We start from the raw sequence: 24,648 nt of genomic DNA, 5'->3' as shown, positions 1-24,648 counted from the left end.
GCTAACTGTGATAAGTACTTTATATGTATTATCTTATTTAAACTATGAAAATTCTGTGAAGTAGAGGCTGTAATTGAGTCCATTTTGCAAATGAAAAAACTAAGGCACAGCTGCAGGTTAAATAATTTGCCCAAGGTCACAAACAAATAATGGTACCAGCTGTCCATCCCAGGCAACCTGACTCTGGAACTGTGTATTCTTTTCCACAGCTATATTTAATCAAGTCTATTCTTTCAACAAACATTCACGTCTTCTCTAGTAGGTCGCAGACTTCTAGGCATTGGGAATACACCGGTGAATTAAACTGTCAAGTTACTTGATCTCATGAAGTTAGATTACTTGTGTGAGAAAGAAAGATTTCTAATCAGTTTGTACCTGTACATTAGTTGTATGGTATTCATTTAGTCTATGTTCTAAAAAACGCAGTTGCTGAGTTTTCCTACAGGATGAAAAAATAGCCTATTTGATATTTGTGGTAGGATTCTATCAGTATTTGATTACGGTACCTTGTTTTGTATTCATGATTGAGTAAAAGTATATCGTATGATTTTACAACTTACTGTATTTCAAAGTTGTAGTCACACTAGCTCTGGAGGAGGTGGGCGACTGTATAAACTATATGTAAGAGTTCCTTGAACCAGCTTACATCTCAGGCTGTTATACAGTCAAAGTTGACTTTTGCAGGTAGTTTTTCCCTCCTGTCTCACTTCTGATAGCCTCCGTTCCCAAAGAGAAGACCATAGTGATTTTTGGTCTATTGAAATACATAACCTTTTAGAGGACAATTATAATATTCAGTCATAGAGACATATCCCACACATTGTGCAACAGTTTTACTAAAGCATTTCAGTACATTGTTACGTAAAGTCAGGGTCTTAGCCATTTCTAGAGCCACTTTTTGTCATCAAACGTACTTAGAACACAGTAGCTTCACTTCTGTCCAGTTTTTTGCGATACATTTCTTTTGTAGCACGTATATGTTGTTGTCCTTAGAAAATTTCATCTCAAAGCATAAATACATAATGTTCATAATATTGCATAGCAATATTATGGGTAAGTGGATTTTTCATTTCTCTTGTAACAATATATTCAGGAACTTTGGAACATAACTACTTATTCTTTATTGCTTTTAAAATTACCTCTAAAGTGCATGCTGAAATCCAGCCTTTGGAATATGTAACCGTGATCTCTGCAATGATGAGCAAATCTCTGTTAAATCTCTTTGCTTGCTTTTCGAATGATTGCATTAGGAAACATCTGTAAGCGTCCAAAACTAGTTTATCAGGTGAGGTAATGTCCCTGTCTCAAACACTTTGATGTTCAAACTGATTGAGAGAGTACCCCATGAAATTAGAGACTTTCTAAGGACTTGACTATTAGGCAGTATCCACTTCGATGAGGAAAATTAGGAAAAAACCTTGTCTTAAATTTGGGTAAATACTTTTAATTTTGGTAAAAATTTTTTCATGGAAGCTTGTGCTTATAAAGTTCCCCAGTTAAACTCTGGAAAAAATAAGTTGTATAGATATAACACAGTTTAGTTGAAGCTAGCTTAATTTCTAAGAATAACGGTCTTAAAATTTCAACAGAAAGCTTATATAAAATTAACAAGAAGTATTTAATAGTAGTTAAGTCAGTTTACTTTATGCCTGTTTGCTTATTTTTCTATTTATTGTTCTCTAAAATGACGTTAAGATGTGTTCTCTAAAATAAAGTTGAGACTTTTTAAAATAAGAATGTATAATTAAATGCTTCACAACGTCACAACTTCAATAAGCTTGAAATTACTTTCTATCTTCTAGGTCTAAAATTTCATTATATTAAGTGTCAGTCTCATTTAAGAAAATAACTCGTCTTAAAGTAGTGGATTTTTAAAAATGATGTGTGTACTCTTTGCCTCTATAACTTATTCAATGAATAATTATAGATATGTGAGTAGTTACTGTATGTTAGATGCTATGTTATACACTGCTATTGTCATTAAACTACACCTGTGGTTTTTAGTGTATATTAACAGCTTTGGTCTATGGCCCTCTGTAAATTTCTAGTTTAAATTTTATTCTAAGTAAATTGCTTTTGTTTTTTTTTTGTTTTGTTTTGTTTTTTTGGCAGAATAATGAGAAACAAATGCGGCAGCTCTCTGTAATCCCACCTATGATGTTTGATGCAGAACAAAGACGGGTCAAGTTCATTAATATGAATGGGCTTATGGAGGACCCTATGAAGGTTTATAAAGATAGGCAGTTTATGAATGTTTGGACTGACCATGAGAAGGAGATCTTTAAGGACAAGTAATTTAAATTTTAAATTATTCTCTAATAGAAATGTACATAAGTTAGTAAAAAGTATTTGCATTTACTTGTAAATTAAACTGTTCCCACAAAAACTTGGCCTCATTTTGGCATTTGAATGGATACTGTGGGAAGTAGGGAATATTGATCTTCCCATAAGTATACAAGTGGGAAAATAGGTAACAGATAAGAACTGGGGTTATGGAGTCATGTTAAGAGTGGTTCCCAAATTTAGGTGCTATCTGAATCATTTGGGGGAGCTTTTATGAAGTACGGATTTCTGTGCTTTCCTATAGGCCAGTCCAGTCAGTTCCTGGTGGACGGTGCCCAGGAGTCTGTGCCCTTTAAAAGTCCCAAGTGATTCTGTATTTGTTCCTCAGACTGGCAGTTAAGAATCACTGGGAATTAGTTTGTACATAATATTTCTTTTCCCAAGTTGTTTTTTTTCTTTTCTAAATTGTTAAAATATTTGCATGTGCGTGTGTTTTTGGTTTTTGTTTTTTCACTCAGGTTTATCCAGCATCCAAAAAACTTTGGCCTAATTGCGTCCTACTTGGAAAGGAAGGTAAGATATGGCTTGCGTTGAGACTGTTTATAGATTTGTGACTATTGTTACTTTGAAGTTTTTGTGCTCCAGCCCACAAAAGTAGTTCAGTAGAACTGATTTTGCAAAGGGCTTGATACAGAAAAGATTCTCGTGATTAATATAGTGATAATTAAAATTATAACAGAAATCCTTACAGAACACAGGACTGATTTTCGTGGTTAATGAAAAATGACCTGATCTTGTGTTTCCTAAAAACACATAGATTTACAGTGCTTTTTGAGCCTCATTAAATCTCCTATTAAAATGTCAGTCTTGATTTCTCCTGAATTTTTTTCACAATTGGCTTTAATGTTTTTGAGGAAAATATTTAAAGAGACATTTTTAAATATTTACATATATGTGGCAAGAAAGGGAATTTACTTACTGGTTAATAAGAAAATATGTTTCTGGTAGTTCCTGGTATCTTTAACATAAGTTGGATTAAGACAACTGTAGCTGTTCATTAAAATAGTAGATATGATGTAATTATTTTTTAGAGTTTAGATATATCTTAAAATGCTAGCCATATATGTTTCTCTTTAATTTGTACTTGGAGAATATCAGAAAATTTCCTTGAAAGTATTATTTGATTTTTTAAAATTCTTATTTCATTGGATCCTCAAAAAGAATTTTTTTCTTACAGAGTGTTCCTGATTGTGTTTTATATTACTATTTAACGAAGAAAAATGAGAATTACAAAGCTCTAGTAAGAAGGAATTATGGAAAACGCAGAGGCAGAAATCAGGTATGTTTCATTACTCTGTGAAAGATGTTTCTGGGTTGGTGGAAATATGAAGACAAAAAATGTTATAACAGGAGTCTTGTATTAATGTATAGTTGAGAGATTGATGTTTCTGATTAATTAAAATGTTATAATTATTTTGATGTTAATATATATTCAATGTATTTTGTCTTCTATTTTGAATATAGTTCAGGTTTCTAGTGTGATAAAGTTAATTAGAAAAGTTTTATACTGTCCTGTCATCCGAATAATGCATTTCAGTGTCAACAGTAATCATGGAATTAAATGTGAGGCCCTTAATACTGTACCTAATGTGCCATCTTTAGTGGGTCTTTTTGTCTGAGGCGGGAACAGGTAGAGAACGGGAGAGAAATATAGCAAGGTAACTAGAGTAGAGGGTTCTTTACAAACAATACCTGCACCTGATCTTGTTTCAGACTAACTTCAGTTGTGGAGTTTAGCTAGCTTAACTTTTTTTTTTTTTTTTTTAATTTTTTTCTTCTTGGGAAATCTCCTAATCTTCTAATAGATAGCTTAACTCTTAAAATGTGCTTTTCTTACAGGTAGTTTCTCACACGTATAAAATGTTGAAAAAAGGTCGTTTTCACAGTTGCAGTTCAGTACTTTCCAACAGGTTGCCCCCAGATCCCCGATCAGCAGCTGTCACAGCTCGCGCGTGCATCGCCAGTGAAGCTGTCGTGCTGACGCCTTTGCCCTTTGCTCTCCATACCTGGGGAGCTGCCGCAGCGTGGACTTGCATGCACGTGCTCCGACAGCCACAACTGCTCGTCAGCATCCTCATCTCTCCTAGCTTCCCCACACAGCCACCCTTCCACTGTGGCACGGTCTTAGTCCCTTTCTTTGTTTGGTAGGCCCTGGTCACCAGATACAGGTTATTTGACCCAATTCTCTCATTATTCATAGCCATAACCTTTTTATATTTTCTGGGTCATTGTTTCCTGCAGAACACTACACCTCACAAGATGTGATTACATGTTCCTTGGAAACAGTATAATCACTGTGTGGTCAAAAAAAGTATAGGGAGTGTTTCATGAGTCAGCTGTGTAAAATGCTGCCAGAGGTTGAGTAAGCCGAGGTGCCCTAGACATGCATTTTCAGCGGGTTGGTGAGGGGGCTGGAACACAGTTACTCTGAGCTGAAGAGGATACAGAAGGTGAGGATGTGGCAATACGAGTGCAACCTTGTTTATAAAATTTGCTTAGGGGAATGGAGAGATGGGTTGGTAGGGCTAATGAGGATCAGGAAGGAGGAGAAAGGGCATGCTTGTACGCTGATGGGAATAATATGGTGAAAACAAAGAGATGGATGATTGTAGAGCTCCATGAAGTTGGACTAACTGAAGAGGAGCAAATCAAAGTTGGCATGAGTGTTCAACCAGAGAGACGAGTATTGCCAGGGCTCTTCCTGCTTCCCCTAAAGAAAGTGGAATCAGGGTCCTGTAAACCCTCTTAGAGATCTATGTTTTAAACAAGTGTCAACTACAAATTTTTAACAGTAACTTTATTCTTAATTACAAAATAGTGTTTATAAATTTAATTTTATTTTTAGAAATTGTTATGTTACCATTTAAAATTTTTAGTCATATAAAATATAAAGGGATAAGGTGATATTTATCATACAGTGTACCTTATCTTTGCTAGATTAGCAGTCTGTTACCTGTGATGATAGAGGAGAGGCCGCTAGCAGGCAGGGAGTGTCTGCTATTCTGAAACATTTGTTTTCTATCCTAAACTTGTCTTGGACACTGTTTCACTCTTCTCTGGGGCACACTTCTCCTGTTTAAATTCCAGTTGTGTCAGTGTTTCCTTTTGCGTATTCTTATTCTCCATTTCAGTGTGCTAGCATCCTTAGCACTGCCCCAGAATGCATTTGCAGAACTGAGATTTGCCATGTGCACCCTCATCTTGACCTGACTGTTGGGATACTTGCCCCAGGTAGGCTCAGTTTTGGTTTGATCACTCAGGCTGGAGTGCAGTGGCACGATCATAGCTCATAGTGACCTCAGACTCCCAAACTCAAGCCATCCTCCCACCTCAGACTCCTGAGTAGCTAGGATACAGGTGTGTGCCACCATGCCCAGATAATTTTTTTAACAAATTTTCTGTAGACACAGGGTCTCACTATGTTGCTCAGGCTGATCTTGAACTCCCGGCCTAGAGCAATCCTGCCACCTCAGCCTCCCAAAGTGCTGGGGTAACAGGCATGAACCACTGTGCCCAGCCCTCATTAGTTTTCAAGTTACTACCTTGAATATTTTTTCTTTAGTTTTATGTGTCTCTGGTTGTATCACTGGGAATTAGAGAGAGAAGGGAGTTAAATGATGGATTTAAACCACCTTCTCACTCCATTAATTTGTGTCAAAATAGATGGGTAGTTTTTGAGAAATTAGGTGGTGGTAGTTTAAGAGCTCTCTTGTATAAAACTGAAAGCTATTAGTACTGATACGAGGTGAAAGGAGAAGCCATTGGGCTTTTGAGCAGAATAGTGATACCAGATTTCAATTGTGACATGATTACTCTGGCTGCTCTGTTGAGAATAGATTGTAAGGAGGGAAGGGAAGAAGCAGGGAGACCAGTTACAAGGTTATTTTAATAATTCCAGTGGCTTGGACTAAACCATAGTGGAGAGGTAGGGAGAACTGGTCAGTTTCTGGGAATATTTTTGAAGGTAAAGCCAACAGGTTTTGCTGATGGATTTATTCTGGGAATGAGAGAAAGAGAATAATCAAGGGTAACACTGAGTTTTGGCCTGTGGAGTTGCCATTTGCTGCAATAGGCATGACTGAAGGAGGAGCAGGTTTGTTTTTTTTCTTGTAGTGTTTTTTGTTTTGTTTTGTTTTTTTGGTTTTTGGTTTTTGGTGTTTTTTTCGTTTTGTTTTGTTTTGTTTTGTTTTGATGCCTCTTTCCAGAAGAAAGGTGCAGATATTAAGGGGAAATCTGGACATGGCTGAGTTTCAAGTACCTATTAGATGTCCAAATAGAGATCCAAGTGAGACATCTCAAAAAAGTGGGTAGTTAGTCTAATGAGTCTGGAGTGTAGGAAAAAAGATCTGGATTAGAGATACAAAATTTGCTATATAGAAAAAAGTTAAGAAAGACTTCTTTTTTAAAAAATGATTGGGTACAAAGTTAAGAATTTTAAAATCTGTGGTCAGCCCTCTTGATTTTACCCTGGTGGGTATAGAGATCCAACTAATTTGAAATCACTTTACTGCTTTATTATCCAATCAAGCTCCAATCAGGAGGAATTACCTGAGATAATCCCGTAGTGATTGTAGCAAATTTATTTCAAGATTCTGTAGAGTCTTTTGAAGTTTATGCTTGATCCTTTCAGTTTTTATTTGATTGCTCTCCCTACCCCCTACGCCCAACCTCCTACCCATAGGAAGTAATTTTTATTCAGCAGAGGAATGTATAGATGATATTGATAGATTCCAAGTTTGTGAAGTTTGATTTTTTTTTTTTTTAACCTGATGTTGTCATGGGGAACTTTGTGTGTTATTTGCTTTGAAAATGAGTTTTAGTCTTAGAATCCCAGGAAAATGAGACAGATATTTATATTTTTGTGAAAATTGTGTTTAAAGCCTTTTGGCAGAAATTTTAACTTGTCTCTCAAAATTGTTATATACTGCCCCAGACCACTGTTAGGCTTCCACGAAGAGTGAGTATGGTTCTTTCTGTATTGTAGTTGAAGCAGTGAATACATATTAGAGACTGGAAGCCAAAAACCACTCTTAAGTGTTATTGTTTGAGATCTTCTAGAATTATAAATAACATGCCAAGTAATAATTTGATTTTATGTATATTGTTTTTGTTAGAAGAATTTCTTCCCTTAGGAAATGCTGCGTTTTCCAGCATAAACTCCTCCCATCTAGCAAGTCTGTCACTGTGCAGTTGGAATTACTGTGGTGCTTGCTAGTGACCTGCAGTAAAGCAAGTCATTGTTAGAAAACATATCCTTCGTTTCCAAATACTTGATTACTTTTCACAGGAATCTGTGCTCTTTTGTTATGCTGATATTTTCCTGTTTATGCCAGTGTATTTTTATTCCCTAAAGGTATTAGAAGCATATACTTATGTAAATGTATTAATAGTAATTTTGAAGTCAGGACAGTTTCTGACTAAACTGTTAGCTAGTCACTAGATAGAATGTTTTAGAATATTTTTTAAATTTGGTATACTAGACAGAGCCTTAGACTCAAAAATGCTATGCGCCTTTTGACCTATGTAACTCTAGGTGGATCCTTTCACTTGGTGAGCCTTGGTTTCACATTTGCAAGAATGGGCGCAGTAGTGCGTACCTTATGGTTTGGTGTGGGTGTGTATGTAAGGTTCCTAGAGTGTGGTGTCAGACACACAGGGAGTGCCCAACAGATGGTAGCCGCTGTTACCTTTGTTGCCATCATCCTGGTGGGGTTTTGGTGATTGACAGCTTTTACTCTTCAGAAAGTTACTCTGAAATCCAGTTGTTTTCAAGGCATTTAGTTATTAATATATTTTGGTTGATAATATAGGCTTAAGATATTTTCTCTTTATTTCCTGTAATATATTTTTGAAGAAAATATTGCACAGTGGTGAGCAATACTGTTCTTTCTGCCTCTTGTACATTTTTATTTAACTATTGCTTCTTGTTCTTAAATTTAGTCATTTAGTTTCATGGCAACTTATTGTCTGCTCAATGGGAATTTGTCTTTCTCTGTTTTCTAAAGACTTGAGTATTTTAACAAACATAAATAGAACATATAAATATGTGTTAGATGTTCAATTAGATATAGTAGTAATAAATCTCAGCATAAACTGTTATTTGATCTTACTATAAGAGGACCCAGCTGAAACTTAATCCTGTTCTTTATCAAGTTGAAATACACTTGCCTTTCACTTTTTTCATTCGAATTTTCGTTTTGTTTTATAATGTCCCTTTGCATTCGTAGTGAATAGCTTGTTGTTTGACAGAAATGTTGCATGTTAGGAGAACCTCCTAAACAGAATTAAACTTTTTGTGTATATGTGAAAAGAGTTAGCGTCTTGTTCTGTTGCTGAGGCTGGAGTATGATGGCCCAATCATAGCTCACTGCAGCCTCAAACTTACGGGCTTAAGTGACCCTCCTGCCTCAGCCTCCAGAATATCTGGGACTACAGGTGTGTGCTACCCATGCCTGGCTAATTTTTTTCTTTTTTCTTTTTTTTATTTTTGGTGACAGTCTTGCTATGCTGCCAGGGCTGGTCTCAAAACTCCTAGGCTCAAGCAATTCTCCTGCTTCCCAAGTTGCTGGTATTACAACCATGAGCCACAGTGCCTGGCAATTAAACTTGTTTTATTGACCTTCAAGTGTTGGGTTTAAAGAAAGAGGGAAGGCTGGGCGCGGTAGCTCACGCCTGTAATCCTAGCACTCTGGGAGGCTGAGGCGGGAGGATCGTTTGAGCTCAGGAGTTCGAGACCAGCCTGAGCAAGAGCAAGACCCTGTCTCTACTGAAAACAGAAAGAAATTAGCTGGACAACTAAATATATACAGAAAAAATTAGCCAGGCATGGTGGCGCATGCCTGTAGTCCCAGCTACTTGGGAGGCTGAGGCAGAAGGATCAGTTGAGCCCAGGAGTTTGAGGTTGCTATGAACTAGGCTAATGCCACAGCACTCTAGCCCAGGCAACAGAGTGAGACTCTGTCTCAAAAAAATAAAATAAAATAATAAAATAAAGAAAGGGGGAAACCTGGACAAGGAGCCATTGGGAATGCTTGTGTCTGCTTAGGGGACTTTTAGAAGGGTTTCTTTTTGAAAGTATGTATCTCTTCTGCTCCCTCCAGCTTGCTGAAAGGGTTGAGGGATGTAACTTTTAACCTTCATCCTAGACCACATGGATTGGCATGTCTCTTTATAGATTTGCTGAAACAAAAGTAGTTCCACCCACCTCTTGTTGAAACCACAGGTAAATTCCTTACTCTCTGTAACGTCAGTGGCAGTCGTTGTGATACGTCTTTGTGCACACCTCCCAAAGATGAGGTCCCCAGTTGCCGCTGGCTGCCCTTCTCTGTTCACTGCTGCGTAGTCAATATGCGGCGTGGTGGCAGGTCCTGCTGGAGAGGTGCCCCACACTTCTGCAGACTCTAGTCCAGTGATTCTGTTTGTTTCTTTGGCTCATTTCTACACTTTGTGCAGAGCTAAGAGCTGCCCTGTTTTTCTCATTGACTGGTTTAAGTGGGGGCTGTAGTTGCTTCTTAGTCCCTAGAACTAGGATAGAGGAGTGAAGTTAGCTATTGGCTGGATTTTAGGCCGCAGGGAATGTGTGGGTTTGCTTACTTTTTCTGAAGCCCTGGTTGACATTAAAAAAGTATTAGGGAAATAAGATTATATGTACTGTCCAAGTCTAAAGGAACAGTGAACCTCTTCCCTTGCCTTTTGTTGAGTTGACATGTCCCCATCGTATCTTCAGGCTATAAACCATTTTCTGGGTTACATAGCTCACCTGCTAGGCAGAAGGCAGGCTTTGTCATTGGTATGCCATCTCAGTGGTTCAGAGTGATAAATGGATGCTACCTTTGTGGCAGGGTGAGGTTGTTAGCATTTTTAACAGATCTTATGACCACGATAGTGTGCTGAGGAGTCAGAGCTGACTAAAACATTCCCATAAAACAGAGCTACTCATGGTTCGAAAGCATAAATTTGAAAATCTCCCTGATTTCTCAGTTTTTTCTCTCGTAAATGCCCAGAAAAACAGGAAACTGGTGGTTAGCCAGGGTGTGAAATTGGGAAAGTCAGATAAAGCGAGTGCAGGAATCATGGTATTGTAATGATTCAGCAAGTAGGGTAGTAGCTACAGTTCTTGATGGACGTGGAAATTTGACAGAGTAAGGGCTTGAAGGTCAGGATGAGGACAAAGCAGGATCAGCCCCAGGGAAGTGTGGGATGGATGGGGTACGGGTGGTTGTACTTGGAGAGAAGACTTTCTGACTGCAGGATCTGGGAGGTGAAGCAGCCCATAGATGATGAGGTGATTGTGGTTTCTCCTGTAGGGAATTTAATGAGCATGACCCGAAAGTATTCCAGGTAGGGGATATCATGTTGATTGACAGGAGAGTGTTACAGAAACCATTGATGTGCATTTTGAAATCTGAAGAGTAACGCACAAAGTGTAATGAGCCACGTGATAAAATTACATGTTCTAGGCAGTATTTGAGAAGTCAGTCCATGAACCAAAAGAGAGAAAGTCATAGGGAGATTTCATGAAATGTGGAAAAGGAAATATTTTTTAAATATCACTGTCCAGCAATGTTCTGGAAGCGGCAGTAGGGACCAAGAAGGATACAGATTCTTCTTCCTTCCTTCATGGATTAGAAGGAGGCAAAATGTGGGACCTTTTGGGGGAGTCCAGTAAAGCCTCTGTATCTTGAGGAATAAGCCAGGTTTTAGTTTTGGTGAGTATGTAAAAGACTTTGGGAAGCTATTATGAATTAAGGAAAATTTTACTTAAAATAAATGAATTATTTGCGTGTTGTCTGGTGAAAGGAACAGGTAGGAAAACAGGAAGAGTTATTATGAGGTAATATTGATATTATCCTGGACCAGAGTGAAAGATGGGGATGGGAGGGTTAAAAACTTTTCAAATAACCAGAATAAAGGAATTTGATTTTTGTTGTATCCAACACATACAGACACATACCATGGTCCAGAAACTCTCCTAGGAGCTGGGGATGCTTAGATGAGTAAGATTGGGTTCTTATCCTTGATGAGATGATAACACAGTGAGCCAGACAGATGCTGGTAACCAGATACTAGGCCACCTAGTGACAGTGCTACGAGCAGGTGCGGACCTACAGCAGAGAGGGAAGGAGTTGGAGCCCTGAGTTCCTCTGTGGAAATCAAGAAAGGCTTCACAGGAGCTGTAGCATTTTGAACTAAATCCCAGAGGATATGTGGGACTTTAGCAGGCAAAGAAGGGTAGAAAGGCATGAAAGTGCTGAGCGTGTTTAGGTTTCGTGCTAGGCTTGCTTAGGAGTCCAGAGCAGCAAAGAAAAATGTGGGAAGGATGGGGACTGGAAGCAGAAATGCACAGGCCAATACCTCCCTTCTGTAGAGAAGTGTTGGAGTTCAGTCCCGATTAGGTTATATAGCCTTGATTTCTGAATTACATAAAAATACCGTAGTCTCCCCTTATCTGCGGGGTGGGGGATATCTTCCAAGATTCCTAGTGGATGCTTGAAACCACGGATAGTTCCAAACGCTATATATACTATGATTTTCCTATACATACGTACCTATGATAAAGTTTAATTTATAAATTCGGCACAGTAAGAGATCAACAACAATAACAATAAAATGCAACTCCCTCAGCAGTCCTGCTGTACACAAGACAAACTTAATTTCACTTTTTTCTTTTAGAGTTGCAATTTTAGCAAAGGAGACATCAAAGATAAAGAGGTCCATAACCTTGAGTGCCCAGCTTAGAAATATTTGACCATTTTTCTTCTTTTCACTATTTGGTATTTTCTCAGATGACTTCAGTCTTAGTAATGACCATAGCTGTCTACTATACTTTTAAATGGAAATTCACCCCAAAGTGTAAACCCACATAAGATGTTGCTTATAGTGGTATCCATAATGATGAAAAAATTGGGAACATATTAAGTATCTTATGCTAGGGAGACAGTTTGATAAATTTTGTATGTGTTATCAAATTTTAAGGTAGAATTGGAATGCTTGAGTGATAGATTAGATGTAGGAGTTGCAAAAAGAAGGAACCAACTTCAGATTTCTAAGTGAGATCTTAACATTTTAACCTCTCTAATGGGTCCAAATGCTACAAGCATTTTTCGGTGTGTGCATGTGTGACCCTTTAATATATAAAGAATGCTTTAAAAAGTGCTAGAATCATTTTTACTACATGACCACCAATTATATTGTAAATGATTAATAACTAATTACAAAATTTTTATATAGATATTATAATTTATCTTCACAATCTGAGGAGCTATTTCTCTTACCTTTGAGTTTTACAAATGATGGTTTATTCTAGCAGCAAATTGCCCGACCCTCACAAGAAGAAAAAGTAGAAGAAAAAGAAGAGGATAAAGCAGAAAAAACAGAAAAAAAAGAAGAGGAAAAGAAAGAGGAAGAAGAAAAAGATGAAAAGGAGGACTCTAAGTGAGTTAAATAATAAGTTAGATGTTATAGTTATTTTTAAATAATGAAACTGAATCTATTGAAATTATAGATAAAAGAATCAGTGGGTAGTATGTTTTGACCATCTAATAGTGACATGATTAAGTTAGCATGATTAAGGAATGAAATATTCCAGTAAATATCACTTTTGGCTTAATAAATTTATTTTCCAGTTGAGAGCTTCTTTTACTTTTCAGAAGGGATAGGTTACAATAATATATACTTATCACCAAGCTATATTAAATATAATTTAATCTTTGATTTGGAAGGTTCCTTGGATCTTTTTTGAGTCTCAGATAGTATACATTAAATGGTATAAAATGCTAAGAGTTTTCATTTCTGTATCTTATATTCCAACTTTATTGACTTTTATCATATAAAATAGAGTTCTTGGTTTGTTGTTGCTGTTTTTCTGGTTATAAAAATAATTATTGTACATTATAGAAAATTAGGAAAAGAAAGCAAAATATAATGAAAATTAACCTATGATTCTGTCTCACAGTTACTAATGATGCTTTTGTGTAGGAGTGAGGTGGGGTGGAGGAGGGGATCAGCACTTGGTTTGGTTGTTTTCCCCCCAAGGATTAGCTTTATAATTTACATAAAATGAAATACATCAATTTTAAGTGAATACATAGATGCATTTTGACAAGCATATACACTCATGTAATAGTTAACCACAATTGTGATTGAAAAGGTTTCCATCACCCCGAAAAGTTACTGTAGGCTCCTATGTAGTCAGTTTCTCCCCTGACACACACTGCCCATCCCCTATTCCCAGCCTCTGGGAGCCATTAATCTGTTTTGCCTTTTCTAGAATTACATATAAATGGGATTATACAGTATGTAATCTTCTGTGTGGCTTCTTTTGCTTAGCATAAACGCCTTCGAGATTCATCTAGGTTGCTGCGTGTATTAGTAGTTTGTTCCTTTTTAATATTTATTGTGTTATTAATATTTCTGTGGTCCTCTTGGGAATATTTAAGGTTTACCTAGTTTTGTAGCAACTAAAGCAGCGTAAGTCACTCTTGATAAAAGAGTCAGATATTTATGCCATTTTAATTTTGTACTTTAGGAAGATGCCTATAAGGGAATTAAAAAAAATTTTTTTTAGTTTAGCTTAGACATATAGTGTACCACATAGTCAGTGGTTCTATTCAGATGGAACTGCCATATCTTGATTTTTCTTTTTTCTTAAAATTTCTTAGTTATTTAACAAGCATTCATTTATTAATTGTATGGGCTAGGTCTTAGGGAGGATGAAAATTACATCCAATATGAGTATTCAAAGGTAGTTTATGATCTAGTAGAAGAAAATTAGGCAAGGTATAAATACTATTAAAAAAAATGAAAAAAGCCTGGAAGGAAGAAATGAACAGAACCAATCAAGTTTGTTGGGAGATTGAGAACAGGTTGAGGTTACTTCTGTCTGGTTAGTTTGGAGGACTTTATGCAGAACTAGTGATTAATATGGGTAGAATAGAGAGAATAACGTGCATAGCTGTACTGCTTTGAGAAATAACAGATAGTGATTTCATTAGACTGGAACATAGTGTGAAGAAAAGTGGAAGGTGGATTGGGTTTAGATGATGTAGAACCTTAATGAAAGCGAAAATATTAGGCTTCATTCAGGCGAGTGTATTGTGAGTCTGTTTGGGAATAGTTAGGAAGGGATTAGAATGGATGGAGTGGTTTACTGCCAAAGTCTGTGGTCCCAACCACTGGGCTGCGGCCTGGCACTGGTCCATGGCCTGTTAGGAACCAGACCACGCATCATCGTCTGAGTTCCACCTTCCCTCCCATCCCCTGCCCCATCCGTGGGGTTTTGTGTCTTCCATGAAACTTACGAACCTGGCCTCACAGCAGGAGGCCAGTGAAGTTTCATCTGTATTTACAGCCGCTCCCCATCGCCAGCATCACCACCTGAGCTCTGCCTTCCCCCCTGCCCATCTGTGGAAAAATTGTCTTCCATGAAACCAGTCCCTGGTGCTAAAAAGATTGGAGACCGCTGGCCAAAGCTATCCTGCTAGAGTGTTGATCCACTAGCAGTGTGGCATGAATAGATTAGCGATAGGAGAGTCAAGGAGGCTGTTATAAAAAACCAGGATTGGGGTACTAAGGGACTGAATAAGTACAGTGGTGGTAGAATTAGTGGATGCAATAAGCAAAACTTGGCATGAGATCCCATATAGGAAGTAAAGGAAAAGGGAGAGAGCTACAGATATCACATCTATGACCTGAGTGGTTAGGAACGTGGTAGTACTGTTAACAACAAACATTTGAAGAATGAGGCAGAGCAAGAAGCAGAGTGGTGAGGATGAGCATGATTTTGGATATGTTCAGTCTGTGTTGATGGGAAATCCAAATCCAGGTGGCTATTCCAGCAGGTAGTTGGAAAGACAGGTGTGAATCATAGCAGTTAAGGGATGAGTCCAAAGATAGAGATTGGGAGGCATCCCAGTAGAACTGGTGGGAATATTAACTTCACAGAGCTCTAAGGCCCCAGGCTAGAGCCTTGAGAAATCCCTGTATGAAGCGATGAGAGCAGAAAGGCAGTCCCCAAAAGGAGAGCCAGAATGGCAGCCAGGGATGGTTCAGAAGCGAAGTTGAAAGGATGTGGAAGCAAGAATTGTCCACAGTGTCAGGTGCAGCAGAAAGACTCATGTGAGAAGAGGTCATTTGATTTTGCAGTTTGTAAGTTATTGGTGCTTTTGACGAAACATCTTTAAAGGAGGCTCTAGAATAGAAGCCGAATTGACAGGAATGATGAAGTGAAGGGAAAAGAGCTACGTGGTAACTTCACTTTAGGATGGGGGGAAAGAATTATTTTCGACTTCTTTTTTTTAATTTTGGGGGAAAAATCTATAACTTGGTAAACTGCAACAGGTCTTTACCTAAAGTAGATAAAATTTGAAAAAAAATCAGCATCCTCCATTAAGGAAGAATAATTGAGTCTTTGAGTGTTGCCATCTATTCTTCGTTTGTAAAAATGTAGATGTAGATTAAGTACCTTATTCTGAAATATAACAACCACACGAGGTGACTAGTTCAGAGAAATGCTCTTCCAGTATTACTTGTAGTGCTGTTGCTATTAATAGTTAACTACCATTATTAAGTTTTATTTAAGTGCCTGAGACTATGGTAAGCATTTCATAGCCTGGGAGAGGTTTGGCCTTAATAATAGCAAACACATGTGATGCTTACTGTGTTCCAGGCACTTTTCTGGGCACTTTATATAAATTAACTCCTTAAGTCCTGGCAACAGTCCTGTGAAATGAACTATTATTATCCTCATTTTACAGATGAGGAAACCGGCCCATGGAGGTCAGGCAGCTTGTCCAAGGTTATCCCATGGCTAGCAAATCACAGAGTCTGGTACGAACCCAGGCAGCCTGGCTCCAGAGACTATTCTCCTAACCCTTAAGCTATACTGCCCTATTTGTATGTAATAGTATCGGATGTGGTTTAAAATATTGAACCTGGTTTAGTAATACAATATTATGGATTATTACTATAGAAAAGACATCTATCATGGAGATCATCTGTTTTAGCTCTTCATTTTACAGATGAGACAACTTAGAGCAAAGGCAGAAAAACCCAGGGCTCCTGCCTTTTGGTGTCGCTTATTAGCAGCTTCTGGATTGTAGATGTAGGGGGTTTTCTGCTGCCATTTGTTATGTCTTCATGGAGTATTCTAGTTTCTGAATCAGTTGATTTGAAACGTTTTTAAGTTTTAAGTCCATTGATATGTGAAACAGGCCTTGTAAAATGTCTTCATCTGAGCCAGTCAGAGCTCCTTAAAATTATGGCATGGCAGAATTTTTCATAATTTTTTTTTAAGTAACTGAGAGATTGGGTAGTTTATGCAATTTCTGTTTAAAGAATGTTCAAAATTAAAGTTTTTGGTGTACATGTACTTTTAAATCACACAAGTTTTCATTTACATTTGTGTCCAGAGAAAATACCAAGGAAAAAGACAAGATGGAAGGTACAACTGAAGAAACTGAGGAGAGAGAGCAGGCCACACCGAGGGGGCGAAAGACCGCCAACAGTCAGGGCCGCCGTAAGGGCCGCATCACCAGGTCCATGACAAACGAAGCTGCAGCCGCCAGTGCTGCCGCTGCGGCGGCCACGGAAGAACCCCCTCCACCTCTGCCACCGCCACCAGAACCCAGTGAGTGGAAGAGATTGCTGTGAATGGGCCCTAATTTTGTTTGGGATTTTGCTTTCAGCGCAGGATGGACCTCTAATATTGACAGCCCAGAAATACTTCTGAAGTGCGGTCTTTAAACTCGAATACTGAAGTCTTTTGAAAAAGAACATCAGCCATACTACCTTAGTATGGCTGTTTTTATTTTTTACTTAGTTGTAATCCTAGTGTGCATGTTACTTTATTTTTTGATGTTTTAACTTGGTATATATCATAAATATTTTCCAATTTCTGAGTAATCTCCATTTTTTTTAATGGCTGTGTGATGCTGAGGCATGATTTATTTAGGCATTTCCCATTGCTGAACGATTGGCTGTCCCCTCACTCCCTTTTAAACCAATATACATAGCACTGTAATGAAAAATGCCTTTATTTGCATAGCATTTTCTTTCTGTTAAATTATATTTCATAGGAATAAATTCTTAGGGAATACTGGATCTAAGAGTCCAAGCATGTCAGTCTCTCTCTCTTTAAGTATTGTCTCATTAGTTTATAAAAGGATTATGTTAATGATGATTATCATCGTCCATGGTTCGATGGTACCAATTTTACCAGCACAGGAAGTATGAAAGAAAATGCATGTTCAGGGAATGGCAAGAATGATGTGGGAGGACTGACTAGACAGGAAGATGAAGGATAGGCTGAGGGCAGATCATGATGGACCTTGTTTGAATTCTGTCTTGCTTTGATTACGAAGTAGGGAGCTTGCAGAGGTTTTTAAATAGAAGAATGCTATGATTAGATTTGCATCGTAGAAAGACTGCTCTGGTGGCAGCTCTGGAGGTCAGGTTAGACAGGGTAAGGACTAGAGGCAGAAAGACCAGTTAGAAGGACTTTCGTATGTATGCAGTGGCCCAGGCAAGGGGGGGATGGATTCAGGAGATTAGAGTTGACACATGTCATTGGATTTGAGTGGTAAATGGGAGGGAGGATTCAGAAACTAGTCTGAGGAGCCTGTTAGTGATTTAAGTGACTGGAGGGGATGATGATACTATTAATTGAGAAAGGGAATGTAGCAGGAGCTCATATCAGGCCTGATGTTCTCAGTTTTCTTTCTAAAGTAAAAGAGAAAGTGGTCAGTTCATGATCCTCTGTGCCTACTGGATGTCAGACACTCAGTAATGAACAAAAGGGTTCCCAGGAATTAGGGAGAGGTAGGGGTTCAGAGAAGAGGAGAGAGAATCTTGCCTGGACCGGAAAGAGGAGGGTGTTTCTTCCTTTGACACTGTGGGATGGGGGGGTAGAGGGGCAGAAATCTAAGTGAGAAGGCACTGGGTGAGATGGGACTTCTTCAAAAATAAAGTAAAGATGTTCAAAAATGTAGACGCGGATGGAACTTTTAAGAACATTGAGAAAGATCATAACAGAAGTGTTGAATTTTTTCTTCTAGTTCGGAGGGAGAGAGGCCGATACCATCCTGTTTCCATGGTTTCTTTCATCAAATGCTTTAAACAGGCTTTTATAGGGTATAGATTATATGGTTGGTCTGAGTAAAGGATTTAACTTTGTTTTTCTCTGCCTGATCGAGTTCTATCTTTTTATTTCAGTTTCCACAGAGCCTGTAGAGACCTCTCGATGGACAGAAGAAGAAATGGAAGTTGCCAAAAAAGGTAAATTATGGTAGTTCAGGTTTCCAGGTTTTTGTTGTTTAGGGTTATTAGTCATGAATGAGATGAAACTAATTTTTGTAATTGACCAAAAAAAAAAAAAAAGAAAGAAAGAAAGAAAATTCTTCCAAAAAGGTATAAATAGAAATAACTTTAAGAGTTCTTTTTGATAGTGTAGTTCCCAATAAGATACCCCCAGTGTGCCTTGTTTAAGACACCCAAGTTTGAGGTATTTAAGATGCTCTCTATAGTTTTATTTTGAATGTCATTTTATTAGAGCAAGTGGGCTATTTTCACTTTTTTAGAATAGTTAGGATTATATGCAGTTGAAATTATTTTGGAATGAATTTTGATAGAAAGTCTATTTGTATTATTTAGAAGTTGCATTTAATAGAATGATAAATACTTTTTCAGTGTGCATTTGGCAAGTCATTTGATTGTAAACCACGAAGAAGTTGTAGTGCGATTCAGAGGAAAGAGCATCAATTTTGTAACCAGGCAGACAAAAGTTTGAATCCTGTCTCTACCACTTTCAGTAGCCTTCATCTTAGCTCTGGAACTTTATGGACCTTGTATTTTTCTCCTTTTGCTTATTCATGTAGTTTAGCTTGAAATTGAATTAAAATTTCTAATAGGATAAGTAATTATTAATTTTGAGGAAAATTAGCTAACTTTTGATTGTTAAATTTTTACTTTGTAGTTCCAAAGAGAAATTATTATAAATAGCTTGACCTTTTAGTGACACATTTCAGATTTTTTTTTTTTGCTCTTGCAATTGCTTTAATTTCCAGATTTTTTTTTTCATTTAGCAGATAGTGATACATTTTAGAACCATACCTAAGGCAACTTTACCAAAAATAAAGCAATTTGAAGTTTATTTGCCACGATTAGTAAATGCTAAATTTGTGTATCTTTCAAAAAGATTTACATTTGTTCTCATCTGATCATCAAAATGTCATGGTTAAGTAAGTAGGTATATGAAGTGGTCTTTTTCAGGCAGATACACCTACATGCAACTGTTTGGTGACCACTCTTTTCATCTCTTATTCATATATCAGGTGGGATTTGAAAGTGATCTTCCAATTTTTATTAACGGAGTTACTTGTATGAACCTCGAAAAACTGATGTTTTAGTATAAATCATTAGATTTGTACAGGGAATTTCTGCTTTGGTATACCTGTATCTAATGTATATTTTTGCATATAGATCTCTGTATATATGTATATATACTTTAATATACCCATATTTCTTTACACATATGTGTGTATGTGTGTGTGTATATATATGTCATTTGATTTGAGAAGTATTAAATTGCGTAGGTTTCATTGTGTAACAACAGAATCTTGTTTAACTGGTTAATTTTTTTTGAGGGAGTTGCTTGATTGTGAATTGACTGAGGACAAATGTTGATTATAAGCGGTGTCATACATATCTTTACTTTGTGTTTATTGCGTATATTTGACTACCTTAATCACTCTGTTTGCAAGCATTTGAACTATTAGTAAGTGTCCAACAGTGTTCTAGCCCTGTTGGAGATACATAGCAAGGGTAAGATTTAGCTCTTCCATTAATGGGCATGTTTTAAATTTGGGAAGAAAAATACCCAGCTGTAAATGAGTTTTGTGTCAGTGAGTAATTCAGTAAGTATTGAAATATATCTAATAAGTAATTGAAAGCACAGTTTTAGTGTTAACGATTATAATGCAGTGATAAAGTTGATTTATTATTTCTCTTGCTTGCTTGATTAGGTGACGGTTCAATTAACATTTTATCTTTTCTTAAAATATAGGTCTTGTAGAACATGGTCGTAACTGGGCAGCAATTGCCAAAATGGTGGGAACTAAAAGTGAAGCTCAGTGTAAAAACTTCTATTTTAATTACAAAAGGCGACACAATCTTGACAACCTCTTGCAGCAGCATAAACAGAAAGTGAGTATATCACAGGTGGTGAGTTTTTTACTTAGAAGTTTTTTTTGTTTTCTTGTTTGAGCTTCAGAGATTGGCTTTGAGAGAAACTTTTTTGGGTGTTCCATTTTTGTTTATTGCTTTGACATGTAAAAAGCATGCTAATTTTCAGTATAGGTTGACTATTTCTCTATTGCTGAAGGAGTAAGTTTGTATTTGTAGTAATGGGAATTAAGTACTGTTAAATTACTATAGACTGGATTTAGAAAATATAAGTTTGAATTGAAAACTTTAGTTGGAGTTCTGTTGATCATGTTGTATGAATTGGTTTCATATATTAAAAAACATTTTTTCAGAGAGACGATTCTGTGGAATAAATGTTAAAAATCAGAGAGTATAAGATTATTGAAAATTTCTTAACAAGAAAGTTCCAATGTAGTGGTTCTTAAAGTCTGCAGAGCTTTTTAGGGCTCCATGAGGTCAAACTATTTTCATAAAAATATTAAGATGATGTTTGGTTTTTTCCACTCTATTAACATCTGTATTGATGGTGTCAAAGCAGTGGTAGGTAAAAAGTGCTGGTGCCTTAGCACAAATCATGGCAGGATACCAAACTGTGCTACTATTTAATGTATTCTTCATATCCAAGCATTTCTTAAAGTTCCAGTTTCATTTAGTAATGTCCTTGATGAAGCAGTAACAATTAGTATTATTAAATCTCAGCCTTTTAGTACAATGTCTTTTTAATACTCTGTGTGATGAAGTGGAAACTCTGCATAAAGTCTTTCTTCTCTATACCAAAGTACAATGGTTCTCTGAAGGAAAAGAACTTTGGCAATTGTTTACGCCGAACTAACCTCAAGGAGTATCATTTTTAATTGAAAGAATGACAGACAAACTATGGTTTTTCAGACTTGGATATTTGGCAGATATTTTCTTGAAAATAAATGATTGAGCTTGTCTTTCAAAGAAATCACTTAAATTTTGAGATTTCAAGCAAAAAATAAGAATTTTAGAAAATGTGTATCTCTCACCATGAGCTTAACATTTTCTCATTACAGACTTTTCTGATGAGATCAGTGGAATAATAGCAATGTGATATTTGGTATTGTATAATGAAATGTATCCAAATTTGAAAAATCTGCCTAACTCAGTATTTTCAAATGACCAATTCATGATTTCACAATGGATGTTATGCATTAATAAGGTTTATAAAAAGTGGTTTTTGTTTTTTTTTTTTTTTTGAGACAGAGTCTCACTTTGTTGCCCAGGCTAGAGTGAGTGCCGTGGCTCACAGCAACCTCAAACTCCTGGGCTCAAGCAATCCTCCTGCCTCAGCCTCCCGAGTAGCTGGGACTACAGACTATACCCGGCTAATTCTTCTATATATATTTTTAGTTGTCCATATAATTTCTTTCTATTTTTAGTAGAGACGGGGTCTCGCTCTTGCTCAGGCTGGTCTCGAACTCCTGACCTTGAGCGATCCACCCGCCTTGGCCTCCCAGAGTGCTAGGATTACAGGCGTGAGCCACCGCGCCTGGCTAAAAAGTGTTTTTTGAATGTACCAAAGTGTAAGATACATGAACAAATTTTAGTATAGTAGAGTACAAAAAGTTCCCTGATAAAGTTTCAGATTTGACACTTAGAATTGACCTTTAAGAAATAACCATTTGCTGAGTCTTGGTATAGTATTGAAGAATAATATCCACACTTACCTGAAAAATATATTAAAATACTGTTTCCTTTTCCAACTACATACCTGCGTGAGGCCAGATTTTTTTCACATACTTCAACTAAAACAACATGGTATCCGTAGATTAGATTATATGTGAAAGCGCATTTGAGAATTGTGCTATTTTCTGGTAAGCCAGACATTAAAGAGTTTCCAAAAAGTAAAACAATGCCACTTTTCCAATAATTTATATTTTGTTTGGGGAAAATATTTATTTTTGATTAAAAAATGTTATGTTGACATGCAATGGGTATAAAAGTGTTGCATCCTTAGACCAAAAAGTTTGAGAATCATTAAAGAGTGATAGAATGGGTAAAGAAAAAACAGATAATTTAAGCTTACTAAGATTTGAACTTATAAATAAGAATAGACAAAGTATAACATTGACTGACTTTAAAAGGAAGGAGCTTTTGGGTTAAAATAAGAATGTGAGAGTTAAAAATATCCTATAGCAACATAAAGAAAATAAACAAAAAAAAAAAGTCTACTGACAAGTTAAAGATTTGACTTCATGAGATACCATGCAGAATGTTTTGGGAGAAAGTCAAGTAAAGAATGAATCAGTTCCTCTTAAAAAAAAAGAATGAATGAGATATGTTTTAAAATATGAATTTTATATTAGGGTTCTCCAAATTTCAGGCAAACAGAACCAACAAGATGTATACATACATACATACATACATACATACATGGAGTGAGATACTGACTTATTTAAGGAATTGGCTCACTTGATTGTAGAGGCTTGGCGAATCCAAAGTCTGATGGGGTAGGCTGGCAGGCAGGAGACTCTGGGAAGGGTTGCAGTTGGTGTCCAAAGACAGTTTCCTGGTAGAATTCCTTTTTACTCCAGGAGGTCAGACCTTGTTTTAAGGCCCGTGATTGATTGGATTAGCCCCACCCACATTATGGAGAGTAATCTGTTTTACTCAAAGTCCACTGATTTAAGTGTTAATCTTATCCAAAAAACACCTGTTCAGAACATCCCAAATAATGTTTGACCAAGTATCTGGCCACTGTGGCCTAGCCAAGTTGACACATAAAATTAACTATTACAACATCTTTAAAGCATCTTGTTATAATCATTTTAATTACAATTAAAATAATAGGGACAACTGGCTTCAATTATTTATCTGGAGTGTTTTATCTTTTTTAAAGATCTCAAGAAAACATGGCAAAATGTCTAATATTTGTCAAATATCAGTGGTAGATACATGAGTGTTACATTTCTGTATATTTGAATTATTACATTAAACTTTAATAAATACTATAGAGAAGAAAATACTTGGAGACGTAGTAGATTTTTTTTGAGACAGAGTCTTGCTGTGTTGCCCGGGCTAGAGTGCCATGGCATCAGCCTAGCTCACAGCAACCTCAAACTCTTGGGCTCAAGCAATCCTCCTGCCTCAGCTTCCCGCGTAACTGGGATCACAGGCATGCATCACCATGCCCGGCTAATTTTTTCTATATATTTTTAGTTGTCCAGCTAATTTCTTTCTATTTTTTATTAGAGATGGGATCTTGCTCTTGCTCAGGCTAGTCTCGAACTCCTGACCTCGAGTGATCCTCCCGCCTCGGCCTCCCAGAGTGCTAGGATTACAGGCGTGAGCCACCGCGCCCGGCCGAGATGTAGTAGATTATTGTATGTGAACAGAGGGATGTTGTACAGTTGTGGTAAAAAGCTGTCTTTTCTGTAGTCATTAGTGAAAGGACCAAACAGGATGGGTTAATATTGGCACAGGAGGAATGCACAGTGGACACTGGAAAAACCTATATAGTAGCTCTTACCTAATGTGTGAAAATATTAAAATAGCCTTCATGGAATCTTCTGAAAGCTTTTTAGAAGTGTGGCCAATGTCTCTCTGAGATTCTTCCTTTGCCTTCCTGCTAAGAACATAGGAATGGATTTTTTAGCCTTCAAAATTTCACCTAGTTCTGTGGCTGATACTGGAAAATGATTGTTTCTCTTGAGTTAATTAATGTTTTGGATTGGATCCTAAATAGCATTGCCGTATGTAAACTTAGAATAATGACTAGACGTACTGGTAACGTTTAGTTGTTGAGGCTGACAGCTAAAATGGGGTGAAACATAGGTTGTGGGAGGGACATGGAGCAGAGAACTGCTAGGGCTGGGACTGCCAGAAATCTGGGCCTACAAACACAGGAGACTATAAGCCTTCAGTTTGGCAACGTGAAGTTGTATAACGTAAATAGCTAATGTCTTACATTTAAATATGTACATGTACTCTTACAGACAAGTGACCCTAGTAGAAGAATGAGCAGTTTTGCATAAACATGTAGTTTCTAGAAAGGAACATACTATTTTTTTAATAAGGAATTTGTCCTTTTGTTCTTATTAATAATTAAAGAAATTCAGTAATAAAAAGAAATTTAGTGGTAAC

General features: G+C 37.0%; 1 protein-coding gene across 3 annotated transcripts in view; it reads left to right on the top strand.

Moving 5' to 3' along the window:
- Positions 1-24,648, top strand: part of NCOR1 (nuclear receptor corepressor 1) — a 155,602-nt gene that overhangs the window by 61,770 nt on the left and 69,184 nt on the right. For 2 of the 3 annotated variants that reach the window (XM_069481876.1, XM_069481875.1), the window contains exons 12-18: positions 2,113-2,291; positions 2,802-2,856; positions 3,521-3,622; positions 12,653-12,777; positions 16,752-16,969; positions 18,553-18,615; positions 20,402-20,541. In XM_069481876.1, coding sequence (XP_069337977.1) covers positions 2,113-2,291; positions 2,802-2,856; positions 3,521-3,622; positions 12,653-12,777; positions 16,752-16,969; positions 18,553-18,615; positions 20,402-20,541 — 882 coding nt within the window. Of the gene's footprint in view, positions 1-2,112; positions 2,292-2,801; positions 2,857-3,520; positions 3,623-12,649; positions 12,778-16,751; positions 16,970-18,552; positions 18,616-20,401; positions 20,542-24,648 lie in introns of all 3 variants that reach the window. The other variant, XM_069481873.1, reaches the window with a different exon arrangement.

Source organism: Eulemur rufifrons, chromosome 9 (genome assembly GCF_041146395.1).
Source record: "Eulemur rufifrons isolate Redbay chromosome 9, OSU_ERuf_1, whole genome shotgun sequence".
Classification (NCBI taxonomy): domain Eukaryota; kingdom Metazoa; phylum Chordata; class Mammalia; order Primates; family Lemuridae; genus Eulemur; species Eulemur rufifrons.
The sequence above is the reverse complement of the archived record's forward strand: the minus strand, read 5'-3'. Positions and strand labels throughout refer to the sequence as shown.